This window comes from Alternaria metachromatica (assembly GCF_023757995.1).
Source record: "Alternaria metachromatica strain BMP 0045 chromosome Unknown scaffold_4, whole genome shotgun sequence".
In the NCBI taxonomy this organism is placed as follows: Eukaryota; Fungi; Ascomycota; class Dothideomycetes; order Pleosporales; family Pleosporaceae; genus Alternaria; species Alternaria metachromatica.
In genome coordinates this window covers 593,762-605,970 of record NW_026055495.1, presented here as the reverse complement: position 1 = coordinate 605,970, position 12,209 = coordinate 593,762, and the positions used below count along the sequence as shown (strand labels likewise).

Here is a 12,209-nt window from a genome sequence, read left to right as displayed (position 1 = left end):
CAACCCACCCATCGCAGCCCCCCATCCCCACCCTCATTCAACAACGACCACGCGGCAGCACGTTGAAAAAGACACGTTGCGATCGCGCAATCGCTCCGAGTACTCGCGCCCGCGACTTCCCCTTTGCATTGCCGCATAGCGCCTTCCAGCTCCGTCGCATCGCACAGCACGCCCCGAGCCATGGCCGACGACGCGACAGCAAGCGCAACTGCGCAGGACCCAAGTCTCACTGGAGAAGGTGCCAACGACACCAATGCGCTCGATCAAGGTAGGTTGCATCCTGATTCCAATCATCACCATACCCACCACCCGTCGCGTCAACACGATGGACGACCTATTCCATGACGACGAGCTCCTAGGTGCACTGGATCTTGCCGATTTGGATCGCATGTTCCCATCACCGACCTTGAAAAATCTCCAAGTCGATAGCCCGCTAAGTTCCGTAGATACCAGCATGCTCGAAGACGCACCCGGCAAGGAGTCTTCCAACGATCCTGCTACTGCCACGCCCACAGCTGCATCAGATAACCCTCTCGACGCACCCGATGGCCCAAGACCGGAAGCGGAAGACGCCGATGGCCAGGATGACGAAGAGATGGGCGGCGTCGACGACGCGAAAAAGGAGAACGGCGAGGATGGTGAAGCTGCTGACCCAGAGGCGCAAGCAAAAGCCGATTTGCAGTCAGCAGCGCGTTCACACTTTGTTACTCAAACATATGCGACCATCATCCCGAGCTACGCAACCTGGTTCGACATGCGCTACATCGACTACCGCGAGCGCAAAGCCCTGCCCGAGTTCTTCAACGGTCGCAACCGCAGCAAAACACCGGCCGTGTACCGCGATTACCGCGATTTCATGATCAACACATACCGCCTGAACCCATCCGAGTACCTCACAGTTACCGCATGCCGAAGGAATCTTGCAGGAGATGTCTGTGCTATCATGCGCGTGCACGCTTTCCTCGAGCAGTGGGGATTGATCAACTACCAAGTAAATCTTGCCACTATATGATTACATTGAGTCGTGATTAACATATCAACCAGGTCGACCCTCAAGAACGCCCATCGAACATTGGTCCTCCATTCACCGGCCATTTCCGTGTCACAGTCGATACCCCCCGCGGACTGCAACCTTTCCAACCAGGACCAGGCTCAAAAGCCACGGACGGAAAGCAGCTCACAGCCACTGACCGTGCTGCGAGCCAGCAACCGACGGCAAAGAGCGAGACCAAGTCTTTAGCTGGACGAAACATCTACGAGGCCAATGGCAAAGAAGCATCCGTGGAGCCAAAAGCTGCTAATGGCGAAGGTGCCGCCAACGGCTCGGTAGACGTCAAGGATCTCGAAGCCGCTGCAAAGGAGCCAACCAAGGTCATCAACTGCTTCAGTTGCGGCGTCGAATGTACCCGTGTACATTTCCATGAAACGAAACCTTCCGAGCAGACTGGCCAGATCAAGGCTGCTGGTGGCTTGAAGCGCGACCTTTGCCCCAGGTGTTTTGTAGAGGGCAACTTCCCGCAGGGCACATCCTCAGCCGACTTCACAAAGATCTCCAACCCGGAGAACTCAGCAGCGGCCGAGACGGAAGAGAAGTGGACGGAAGAAGAGACTCTTTTGCTACTCGAGGGCTTGGAGGAGTTTGACGATGACTGGAACCGTGTCGCCGACCACGTCCAGACGAAGACACGCGAGCAGTGCGTGATGAAGTTCCTGCAGCTCGAGATTGAGGACAAGTACATCGAGGCGGATCTACCAGAGTCACAATCTGCAGCTCCTTCAACCAAATTCTTGCGCGATCTGGAGTACCTCAGCGAGGGTCGTGTACCCATCCACCACGCCGACAACCCGATTCTCAGCGTCGTCAGCTTCCTAGCTGGTCTTGCTCCCGCAAACGTCACAGAGGCAGCGGTAGCGTCGGGGCGCAGTGTCGGCGAGATGAAGCGCATCCTTCAAGAGAAGATCAACAAAGCCCCGACCGCACCATCAGAGAAGGGCAAAGAGAAGGAAGGCGAACAGTCTACACCCGCAGCGACCGCCTCAGACATGAAGCCAGAAGGCGGCGACGCTATGGACGTCGACCCCTCTGCCGAGTCCACCGCCGTAGCCACACGGGAATCCGACTCGTCCTCCAACCCCAACCCTCTAGCCACACTTCCCTTCGCCCTTTCCGCCGCCCGTTCCTCAGCACTAGCCTCGCACGAAGAACGCCACATCACCCGTCTCGTCTCCGGTGCCGTAAACCTCCAGCTACAAAAGCTACAGCTCAAGCTCGCTCACTTCAACGACTTCGAGAAGCTCCTCTCCGCCGAACGCCGCGATCTACAGCGCCGCCGCCAGCAGCTATTCATGGACCGTCTCAACTTCCAAAGGAGAGTCCGCGCACTTGAAGATGCTACCAAGCGCATCAGCAGCTCCATGGGCGGCCAGGGTCTGCCCGGCAGCATGAGCAACGAAGATGCCGTTCAGGCGCTAACGGAAGCCATGCGTATGTTCGGCGTAGGCAAGGGCGAGGACAGCATGGGCGTCAAGCGCGACAGCGTCGATGCCGGTGTCGCCCAGCCCCTTGCCGAAGGCGCAGAGGGCTACAGCAAAGTAGAGATTTAGAGACATCCTAGCGCGCGCGACATGTTTAAGACGTGGGCCATTCTGAATTGAGACCGGGGTGTGTGTATGAGGCGCTTCCTTAGTATCGCATTGGAATAAAGGAGGGACAGACAAGTGCCGTCGGTAGTGAGGACTTGGAACAGTGTAACTCACGTGTCGATTGTAAGCCTCACAACGGACACGGTGAAGACCACAAACGTCAGGATAGCATGATGCGCTGAATTGGATTGGGGATATGTGGTTGGCGGTCTCAAAGGGGTGTTTTCTGGCGTACAATGAGTTGGTACCTACGCAATTCGGAACTAAGATTATGCTACAAATGGTCCGATGTGTTCAAGTTCTTTCCTTTTCTGGCAGGCGGGAGTGCCTGCTGTACAAGTAGTTTCTATTATCAAGAACGATTGCAATCTCATTTCTTAGAACCAGAATCTTTGATGTGAGCGTCGCCTGATTTCTCAGCAGAAGATCTTTAGATGTGAATGTTGCTTGAACGTTTTGTTGAAACTATATATACTGTACATGATTTTCGTCAGTAGCAGAGAAGCGTTGAACACCACTGTCTAAATGCCTCCCCCTTGGTTCCTCAAACGTGCTGTACACGTAACTATATAATACAATGCCATCATCTCTTCATACATCCTACGCCCTTCACAGCCCCTCTACTTCCTCTCCAGCTTCCCTGTTCCCTTCTCACTCGCGTCATGACTAGCCTTGGGCACCATACTCTCGCTCTCGCTAACAGGCTCCTGGCTCTTGACCTGTGCCCTCGCCTTGTTCGCCCTCTCGGTATCGCTCTCGCCCTTTGGCTTCTGCTTGCTCTTCTCCTTCTCCTTCTCGCTATCCAGGCTGCTCATATCTCCCCTTGCGTCGTTGACGGGGTTGTGCTTGGCGTTTGGCTTGTACTCTTCGGGAACGAGGCTGTTTTGTGGTGTGTGTGGTTTCGAGTTGCGTTCACCAGAGAATTTTCCCTTAGCTGAGGCGGCGTGGTCATTGGTGGAGGGTTGTAATGAGGAATCTTGTTGCGCACTGGAGGGGTCGGATGGAGTTTCGGGGGCGGCGGTCATGTCGTCTTCGTCATCGGCGTCGGAGTCGAGCTCTGAACCGTAGACTTCGGGGTATTCGCGGAAACAGTTTTGCATGTCCCTGCGTTGTGTTAGCTACTTGCTCAATTGCAAAATTCGGAGGCCTGTTGCGGCTCTACTGTGATGTAGACGTACTTGAACTTGTCGATGCAGTCCATGCCCTTGGGCTCCTCGGTGGAGTACACGAAGCAGCTGAAGGCCGCCTTGAACTGCTCACCACAAGGGCCATGAGCCATGCCGCCCAGACATGGGCAATCCCAATTGATCTCGCCTGTCTCCGGGTTGAATGCGCCCTGTTGATCTGCCTCTTCCTCGAGTCCTTCTATGCCACCCTGGCCATCTTCTGAAGGCTTCGCATTCTGTTGTGCGCGCTCAGCCTCTTTTTGCTTCTGAGCCTCGAGTTGTGCCTGTACTGCTTGTCGTCGCTTGCGCTCTTCGGAGATGGATTCGATGGTGGGGAGGTGCTCGGATTCAACTTCGGTTTCTGGGAGGGGTTGGACAAGTTCTGAGGCAGGATCAGCTACTCTGGTTCAATTCGTCCGTCCATTGGCGTCTGAACATACGTCTTGGCTCCTCTGCGAAAACATCCGTGGTGTTGTAATAGTATATTATTGCTCCGGCAACACCCAGCCTCGCAACCAAGCTCTTGAAACTTCTCGACTTTTGTGATGGTGGTGCGGTGCTCAAGTACCGCCTGGCCGGCGCGACAGACCGTAGTGGCGCGGCTCGCAGCGCTGGACGCGCAATTAACCGTGGGGCTGCACGAAACATGATGCTAAAAGATGTGAAACAGGAAAGAGATGCAAAGAGAGAGACGTGGCGGATGTCAACGGTACACGGAAGTGTCGTCACTACGTAAAAGTTATGGGACCTGCATTTCTAAGCGGAAGGAGCAGGGATCTGCGTGGCTGGAGAACTCGGATCACGTGGTGGAACTTCCGAGAATTCTGGGCACCGTCTCAAGTGCATCCGACATGGTAATCAGAAAATCCTTCAAAAGTTCATGCGTAATCTGAATCAATTTTGTGTGGTCAAGATGGTATTTGAACGGGTATATTGAACGTTGACCTCATATATACAGAAGTGGACTCATGAAGGCATCTCGCCTCAAGATCGAAACCGAGTAGAGAACCCCTTGCTTGCTGTATGGTACCGCGGAAAAGATGAAGACAACATAGCCAAATCGGTACAGTCCAGATGATCAAGATTTCAGCAGGATTCCGTCGTACGAGGTGCTATTGAAGTGGAGTGCAAATTTGAACAAAGCGATCAGGGAGCACGTCTATTTCGGTGGGTTGCGCTTGAAGAAGTACCTGTTGCGAATGTTAGCACATATGCCACCAGAGCACTTCCTGCTGGGGCAACATACTGGCTGACGTAGTAGTCGCCAACGCCGAACAGTCCAATGACGGCAGCCCAGGCCGCGACGACCTTGCCAGTCAGCTCGCCGCGGGCATACTGCCTGTATGCGCCAAATCCAACGATGCCACCAACAACGGCAAGACCAACTGCGTTGCTCAGCACGACCGGGTTGTCGGCATTCTTCTTCATCTTGTCCTTGGCTGCCTCCTTCTTTGCCGCGGCGCGGTCCTTGATGTGCTTGGCCTCTTCCTTGATTTCCTCTTCACGCTCCATGCGCTCGGCTTGCGTGTCGGTCTTGACGGATTGCGACTCGTAGTCCGAGGGGACCGAGGAGATGTGCGGGCTGTCTACATCGACAAGGGAGTGTACGCTGTCGTCGGAAGCGTGCTCGACCTCAGGCTGGGCGGGGGCGCGACTGCAATGCTACGTCAGAACAACTCTAGCAGCTTCATGCCTCAGAACACAGGTCTTGTATTTTGACTAAGACGCAACACAGGGTGCCGTCATGCATCGCCAAAGCTGACGTTGGAGGGGTAAACTCCTTCCAGATGAACGGGGTGACTTACGCCTGTCTTCAAGTTAGCATTGGCACACATTGCAAGCGCTCTTCAATAACTCACCTCCTCGGGGCTCTGCTTGGGGCCCTTGGCGGCCATCTCTGCGTAAGACATGATGTACGAGGGGTAGTGGTGGTTGGATAGAGAGGTGGAAAAAGTGCTGTCGCAAAGGTTGATGTGAGGTTTGCAGATCAGTCGATGGGTACCGGGAAGCTGCGAAGTCAATGGGCGATCGTGTGAGACCGGAAACAGGCTCCCTCACATGCCTGTTCGCTTAGTGGGCGGTGACCGACGTCATCCTGAGCGCGTTAGCGGCGACGTAGCGAAAGCGCCAAGCATAGGAACAGCACATCCATGTGGAGCATGTGAATGATCTGGACCGGATGAATACAAGAACAACAGTCTCAAGAATTCATTATATATCGCTGACTTCGCTTAGATGACCAAGCAAAAAGCCCCAAGGGTATAAACACAATCTCCATCGTAGCCATCGATACACGCCTCACGGACCTCGATACAGATAGGATCCAAAACTGTGTGCAGATTCGTATGATACACAGACAAGGACAAACAAGCTCTTGGAGATCGGGCCGGTAACGCCCGCTGTAGATACACATGTTGAAAAATGGAAACGATATAACAGAAATTTTGGGCGCCTTCGATTGCCCTTGCGAGTTTTTGTGAGCGTTGCGCTCACTTTATTCATCACCGAAAACTGTTTTGTAGTTTTCCAAGAGCGCTTGCACGGCGACACGCTGCTGTTGCACGTCGGTGAGTTCGCGCTGGATGTCCATAGGCCGCATGATGGTTGGCGCAAAAACGACAGCGACATTGAGTGGTGTCATCTATTCACGTATTAGTCATGGTACACGTCAAACATCTATTGTGTGTACTTACCAAATTGTCACTGGCGTGCTGTATGACCCGCGACAGATGGAACACGAGGAATTGCAAGGTATCACGATGAGCCTTGGGAATTTCGTTCACAGCGGCAGACAAAGCTCTAGACTGAGCAGTCGGCTCTTCAAGTTCTGTACAATCGTTAGCATTGGATCTGTCGTCTGATGGTATGAACTTACGGCCAGCTTCCAGGAACTGATCATAGACATCGTATGTGATCAGCGGCACAGGGAGCCTGCGGAAGTAGTTCTTCAGCGCAGAAGTGACGGAGTGGATGTCGAGATCTGGGTCCGAGATGTCGTGCTCGGTGTCTGTCTCGAAGCCACTGCGCACTTGGTTCACCTGAGAGGTACCGCCGCTTTTACGGTAGATACCTTCCACGTCCATGCCGCGAAGCTCAACCTCTTCGATACATCTGCTGACGATGCGTGGAATCATCTGCCGTTCGAACTCGCATCGTGCTGTCAGGTCAGACCCAAAGAGCACTGTACTGGCGTCGGCAGCAGCCAGATTAGTGGTGCTGTTGTTGATGTTCTGCATGGGCCTGAAGCCTTGGGGCGGGCCGCCTGGTCTAACGTTGCCAGGCTTTCCACCGAACCAGCCTCGCGGGGTTCCTTGGTCCATGGTATCCCGGCTTTTGATGGAACTCGACATGGACATGGCTGCAATGTCGGGCCCAGAGTGCACAGAGCCGTAAGGAGTGCCAATGACCTTGACGTTGTAGTCCTCCTGCTTCTGCTCTGAACCGAATGCTCCCTTGAAACCCTTGGTGACGTTCTTTGTAATGGCTTGTCCGCCCTTCTTCCAGGTAGAGAATTTGGTGGGTTTTCCGGTCTTCCTAATGTTAACGACTTGCGGCTGCGCGACGGTCGCCTCGCCATCGTCGAGATTGGCATAGGAGTGATCATGCGGTATTACTGGTGCATCCACGGATACTTCTGATTTGCCGCCCTTGTGCTGCGCGTTGTATATGCCAAGGCCATTGGCAGCAACATCAAGGTTCTGTCCACTCTTCTTGTTGTTCTTGAGGTTGGTCTGGATGTTGTCTACCAGGTCCCTGTTCATGGCGGAAAGTCTAGTGTTAGCGGCCGTGAGCGATTCGTACTCTTGGAAACCCTTGTCTTTCATCTGAATGAGGTTCGAGATCTCCTCCGTCAACTCCGATCTCTTCGTGATCAGGTCCTCTATTTGATTTCCCAGATTGTCTTTGAGCTTCTGCAACGAGTTTGCAAAGTCTTTGAGAATGTCTGACTTGAGCTGACCGATCTCAACATTGCCCTGGCCGCTCTTAGCGTGCTTGAGGTGTTCAGTCATGATTTCAAGCTCGCGGATCACCATCTCACGTTGCGTATCCAAGACAGCCATGGTGTTTCGCTTCTCTCGCAGAACCGTGTTTGCCTGTCTGATGTCGGCCGCACTATGCATCGATTCTTGTAGGCCGTTCTTCTCGGCCTCCAGCTCAGCGATCCGCTGCTGGGCGCGGCGCAGCTCGTTGCGCAGGTTGACGCCTTCCTCTTTAGTGTCGGGCGAGGCAACTGTCGGGCTGCTAATGTCGATGGAGCCGTTCGTAGGCCATTTTTTGTGACCTCGTGATGTGACTGAACCACGATCACTGAAACTGCGCCCATGCTTGGACACAGCGTTCGAAACTCTCCTGAACACCCCGTTGTCTTTTTCATCTCTTCCATCCTGGCTTCCAAGCAAACGCGCGAAATCCTCATCCATGGAGAAATCGCCCTGGGCGCTATATCGAGGAAGGCCACCAGCTCCATATGCATCTCGGGATGCTTCGCTTTGGGCACTGCTGATGGAGTCGCTCGTCTTGTGTTGCTGAATGGCAGGTGGTTGCGGGGGTGCGCGTGGAGATGTGAAAGTGTCGGTCGAGGGCGGGGCTGGCCGTCCACCTGAACGTGCGGGGAGAACTGGAGGGTCCGATGGAGTTTTGGAGGCTGGCGAATCCGAAGGACTGAGTATGCCAAGTCCGGCGTTGAGGTTCGCACTGGCTGTGTTGGTAGATGATGTTCGCTCTGGATGGCTTAGAGTCGGTGTGGTGGGTGATGGGGCCCTCTCGTTTCGTGAGATTGGGGCTGAAGGTTTGAGGGTCGAAGCCTTGAGCGAATCACCACGCGCAGGTCTTTCTAGCGGAAGATTGGAGCCGAACGACGATTCTGAGGTCTGCGGTGAATCTTGCGAGCCAAGTGGTGGTGAGCTAGTGAAGGTTGGCTCGATGAGGGGACGACTCAGCCGCGCAGACATGATGTCGTTCTTGGAAGAAGACGGCTGCTGCTGTTGCTGTTGCTGCGGTTGCGGTGATGGCGTCTCGTCAGAGTCCTTGCGTTTGGCCTCCGCCTTCTTGTTCTTGGGTACATCCTGTAGTTTGAAGGGTTCTGGACCTGAAGGGGCGGGAGAAGCGTGCTGACTCCTTGACCGAGGCTCAGCGGCAGGAGATTCGTTGGATATGTCCTTCTTCTTCCTAAGTGTCTCGACCAGTGTATCTGAAGGCTGCCTGCCTTTCTCTTGGAAGGCGATGTGCGGGCTCTGTGTTTGCGTCTGGCGTCTCTCTTTGGAGGCTTCTCGAGAGCCATTCTCCTTCAGCTTCTCGCGATGATCGCCAGTGGGCCTACTAAAGTAATCGCGCCCGCTCTTGCTGTCACCGCTTCCGGTCGGTTTGGCTCCCAGCGTTCGGTCATTGAATCTGCTGATGGGTCGGCCGAGCGGGGATGGACCGGGCGCAGGGTTGGGATCGAGAGCGAAGGGGAGGAGGATGCCGTCGTCGCCGTTGTCTACCAGCTCTGAACGCGCGCTGTCCTTGTTGTATGTTGTTGCTGGAAGTGTGGTATTGTCTGTAATTGTGGCTAGGTTAGCTATGTGTGAGCATGATGTAGGCCATGTGGGTTTCATACCCCTTCGTGCAGTATCCCCAATTGGTGAGGCATCGCGCCTGAAGTTTGACGACGAATCACCCCGGCGCGGCTGAGGAGGTCTGGGAGATACATCGGTCGTGGTGGGCTCCGAGAAGATGTCGGATGGCGTATCCAGGTCTGGGGTGAAGGTGGACTGGTTCTGCTCGTGGGGAGGCAGAGCAGGCAGTGATTTGTCCACCTTGGGCGCCACTGAGGGCGGCTTTTTGGATTTCTTGCGCCGTCGAGCCATGAGCGACTCATGACACGACATGCAGAAGATACCCTGCGAGGTGCGGGCATAGCGCAGGTTCTCGATCTTGCGCTTGCAATTCCTGCACCGAAAGCAGTTGGCACAGAAGGCCTGGTCACCAGTCAAGATGGCCAGATCCTCGATCTTGTTGCCGCAGTGGTTGCAGCTATATGTACAGTTGTTGCATATCAGGGAGCCGTCGCCGAGCAGCAGCAGGTTCGCATCCGAGTCGAGGAGGGTGCCGCACGTGTTGCAGCGGAAGCAGTCGATGTGCCATCGGTTTCCGGCTAGGCAATGTTAGCATATACATCCTCGGCAGGTGATGGCATGGGCGGTGGGAGGAAGGCGCGATGGTAGTTGTGGTGTAGGCTCAGCGGGGAAGCATACCGAGCTCGAAGGCCTTGCCTTCCTCGAGGATCTAGACTGCTATGAGCGATTGCAGAGGGGAAGTTGTGATAGCAGCGGCTCATACCTCTCCGCATCCCTTGCACGGATACACGACCTCGTCGTCGATTGGAGACTCTGGATAGCCGGTCGGGCTCTCCATGGCGGGCTAGAAATATGCGTGTCGGTGAAGGAGCAGTAGCAATGCTGGCGGGCAGCGCGAGGGCGGGCGTGCAGTCGGCGCCGGAGCCGTGTCGTGCTCGGAGGGACAATTGGCAGCTGGCAGGGCGTGGGCGTGTTCAGTGGTTCGTCGTCTGGGCGATCCCCAAAGTTACTAGCACCAGACTACAGCGCAGACTACAGTGCAAGGCGAAAGAAGGTCGTGGGTGCCAACGGCGCAAAAGCAAAGGCGACGACCAGCAGCGGCGTCGGTGCACTGGCGAACGGCTTCTGTGCGCGACTCGGGCCCAGGGCAGTTAGGTTGGTCGACGAGACAGGCGCACCTCGCAGCGGCGTCGTGGTGGTGTGGAGGTGCAGAGCCAATGGGCGGGCTAGTGCCTGGTCAGGGTCTGGAAAGATACGCGGCAGACAAATCCATGCGGCGGCCACGACCAGGGGACCGCGGGCGATGTAAAGAGTGAAAGCCTAATCCAGCCTCTGCGCGTGTCCTCTGGCCCCTAGCTGCACTTTTGATAGACTTTTGATAGACTTGCTAAGCGCCTCTACCACGGCTGCCAGCATGTGCCGCACATGGGAACACAACCGTGGAATTCCAAACACTCGCACGGCGCAGGCCCAAGGTGGTCAGCTTTCGAGACCGGGCTGCAACTCCAGCTCCACCGCGCTATTACGACGTCTGCAGAGGCCCTGCCAAGCACACGCCATCGCAGATCGTGCGCTCCAGGGCCCCTTCCTCTGACAACGGCCCGTTCATTGCACAACTGACCACCTTAGGGCTATCATTTGTAAACGCCGGCACTCGTGAATCGCCTCTTGATTCAGGTAGTCTCCTTGTACCAATTCTCAGCCCAGCTCACACTGCGCGTGGCGCATATAGCTCTGAACCTCCTGTCTTTCTGACCACCTCCAAGACGCCATGCGGTCATCACCCGCATCACGAGCTCAATTAATAATATCGCTTCTCCCGCACTAATTGGAACTCATCCCTCAATCCTCCCAATCCTCAAAATAGCTGACGCAATCTCAGCCCTTTCCCCTGAAGCGCATCCATCGGCACATGCCCGTCATCTGCGCTGCACACATGTCTAGCATTAGATCATGCAGGAACGCGGCCGCTTTCTTGACCTACCAATACATTAACAATTTGCAGCCAGACAGATATTCGCACAGCTTACAATATCATCCGCTCGTTTCAGAGTTCAATGCCGGGTCAGCGCACCATCCTATCGGAAAGTGCGGTCGCCCTCGAGAGATTGAAGGACGCGTTCATTCCCCGCAAAACACCCGTGTCTCTATTTCGAACACGCTCGACGTCCAGACGCTAACTAGGCCCCATTATACCGCCTGTGCTCACCAGAACCAATGTTGCACAGGAACCACGCCGTCAACATCCCGTTCGTTGGACTCCTGAGCATTTCCACTCAGCCGATCCTCGCGTGCATACATCGCCGAGGTATCCAACTACTTTGCATCATCCTGTACACGTCGGAAAATACTCACCAATCGGCAATTGCTCCCTTCGGAATCCTTCTGCCACGATCCTGAAACAAACGGGAATAACGAGGCGCACACAGACACGTTTCATCGATCCGAACCACCCTGCTGATCTGCCCGCCTCGAGAGTCAGCGCCCAACCGCGATTCGCGCTCGACCATTAACAACGCCTCTTCTACCTGTACCAGGCATACTTCCAGACAACACCAGGTACCACGTACCACGCATCCGAAGACAGTTGCCGCACATCTGTCTCATCAACGCCTGTCACAACACCAAGGCTGTTTGACATGTGTCGTCGTACCACCTAAACAGCTTTACCTCGGATGCTTGTACCGTCCGCTGCGGTCCGCCACTACGTTTGATCACCACCTGAAAATTCAGGCAACCAGGCTCTGCCTTGCCTCTGTGTTGACTCGAGTTCGGCTGCCGCTGCCCGTCTCAACCTTATCTTCATCGCTGAGCGGGTCTCGATCAACCTTATTGAGTCAGC

General features: G+C 55.1%; 4 protein-coding genes across 4 annotated transcripts; 1 reads left to right on the top strand and 3 right to left on the bottom strand.

The window, feature by feature from the left end:
• Window positions 1-180: 180 nt before the first annotated feature.
• On the top strand, window positions 181-2,604 carry J4E83_002562 (uncharacterized protein; the record flags this gene model as incomplete). The annotated part of the gene is made up of 3 exons (XM_049329507.1): window positions 181-268; window positions 447-991; window positions 1,045-2,604. 3 exons carry the CDS (start codon window positions 181-183, stop codon window positions 2,602-2,604), a joined length of 2,193 nt encoding a protein of 730 aa, XP_049191186.1.
• Window positions 2,605-3,263: 659 nt separating this feature from the next.
• On the bottom strand, window positions 3,264-3,915 carry J4E83_002561 (uncharacterized protein; the record flags this gene model as incomplete). The annotated part of the gene is made up of 2 exons (XM_049329506.1): window positions 3,264-3,761; window positions 3,907-3,915. The coding sequence occupies 2 exons, from the start codon at window positions 3,913-3,915 to the stop codon at window positions 3,264-3,266; spliced, it is 507 nt and encodes a 168-aa protein (XP_049191185.1).
• A 1,053-nt stretch (window positions 3,916-4,968) lies between these two features.
• Window positions 4,969-5,719, bottom strand: J4E83_002560 (uncharacterized protein; the record flags this gene model as incomplete). The annotated part of the gene is made up of 4 exons (XM_049329505.1): window positions 4,969-4,999; window positions 5,056-5,447; window positions 5,615-5,620; window positions 5,669-5,719. 4 exons carry the CDS (start codon window positions 5,717-5,719, stop codon window positions 4,969-4,971), a joined length of 480 nt encoding a protein of 159 aa, XP_049191184.1.
• A 584-nt stretch (window positions 5,720-6,303) lies between these two features.
• On the bottom strand, window positions 6,304-10,205 carry J4E83_002559 (uncharacterized protein; the record flags this gene model as incomplete). Its single annotated transcript, XM_049329504.1, has 6 exons — window positions 6,304-6,450; window positions 6,503-6,636; window positions 6,685-9,348; window positions 9,409-9,945; window positions 10,046-10,076; window positions 10,131-10,205. The coding sequence occupies 6 exons, from the start codon at window positions 10,203-10,205 to the stop codon at window positions 6,304-6,306; spliced, it is 3,588 nt and encodes a 1,195-aa protein (XP_049191183.1).
• Window positions 10,206-12,209: the final 2,004 nt, after the last annotated feature.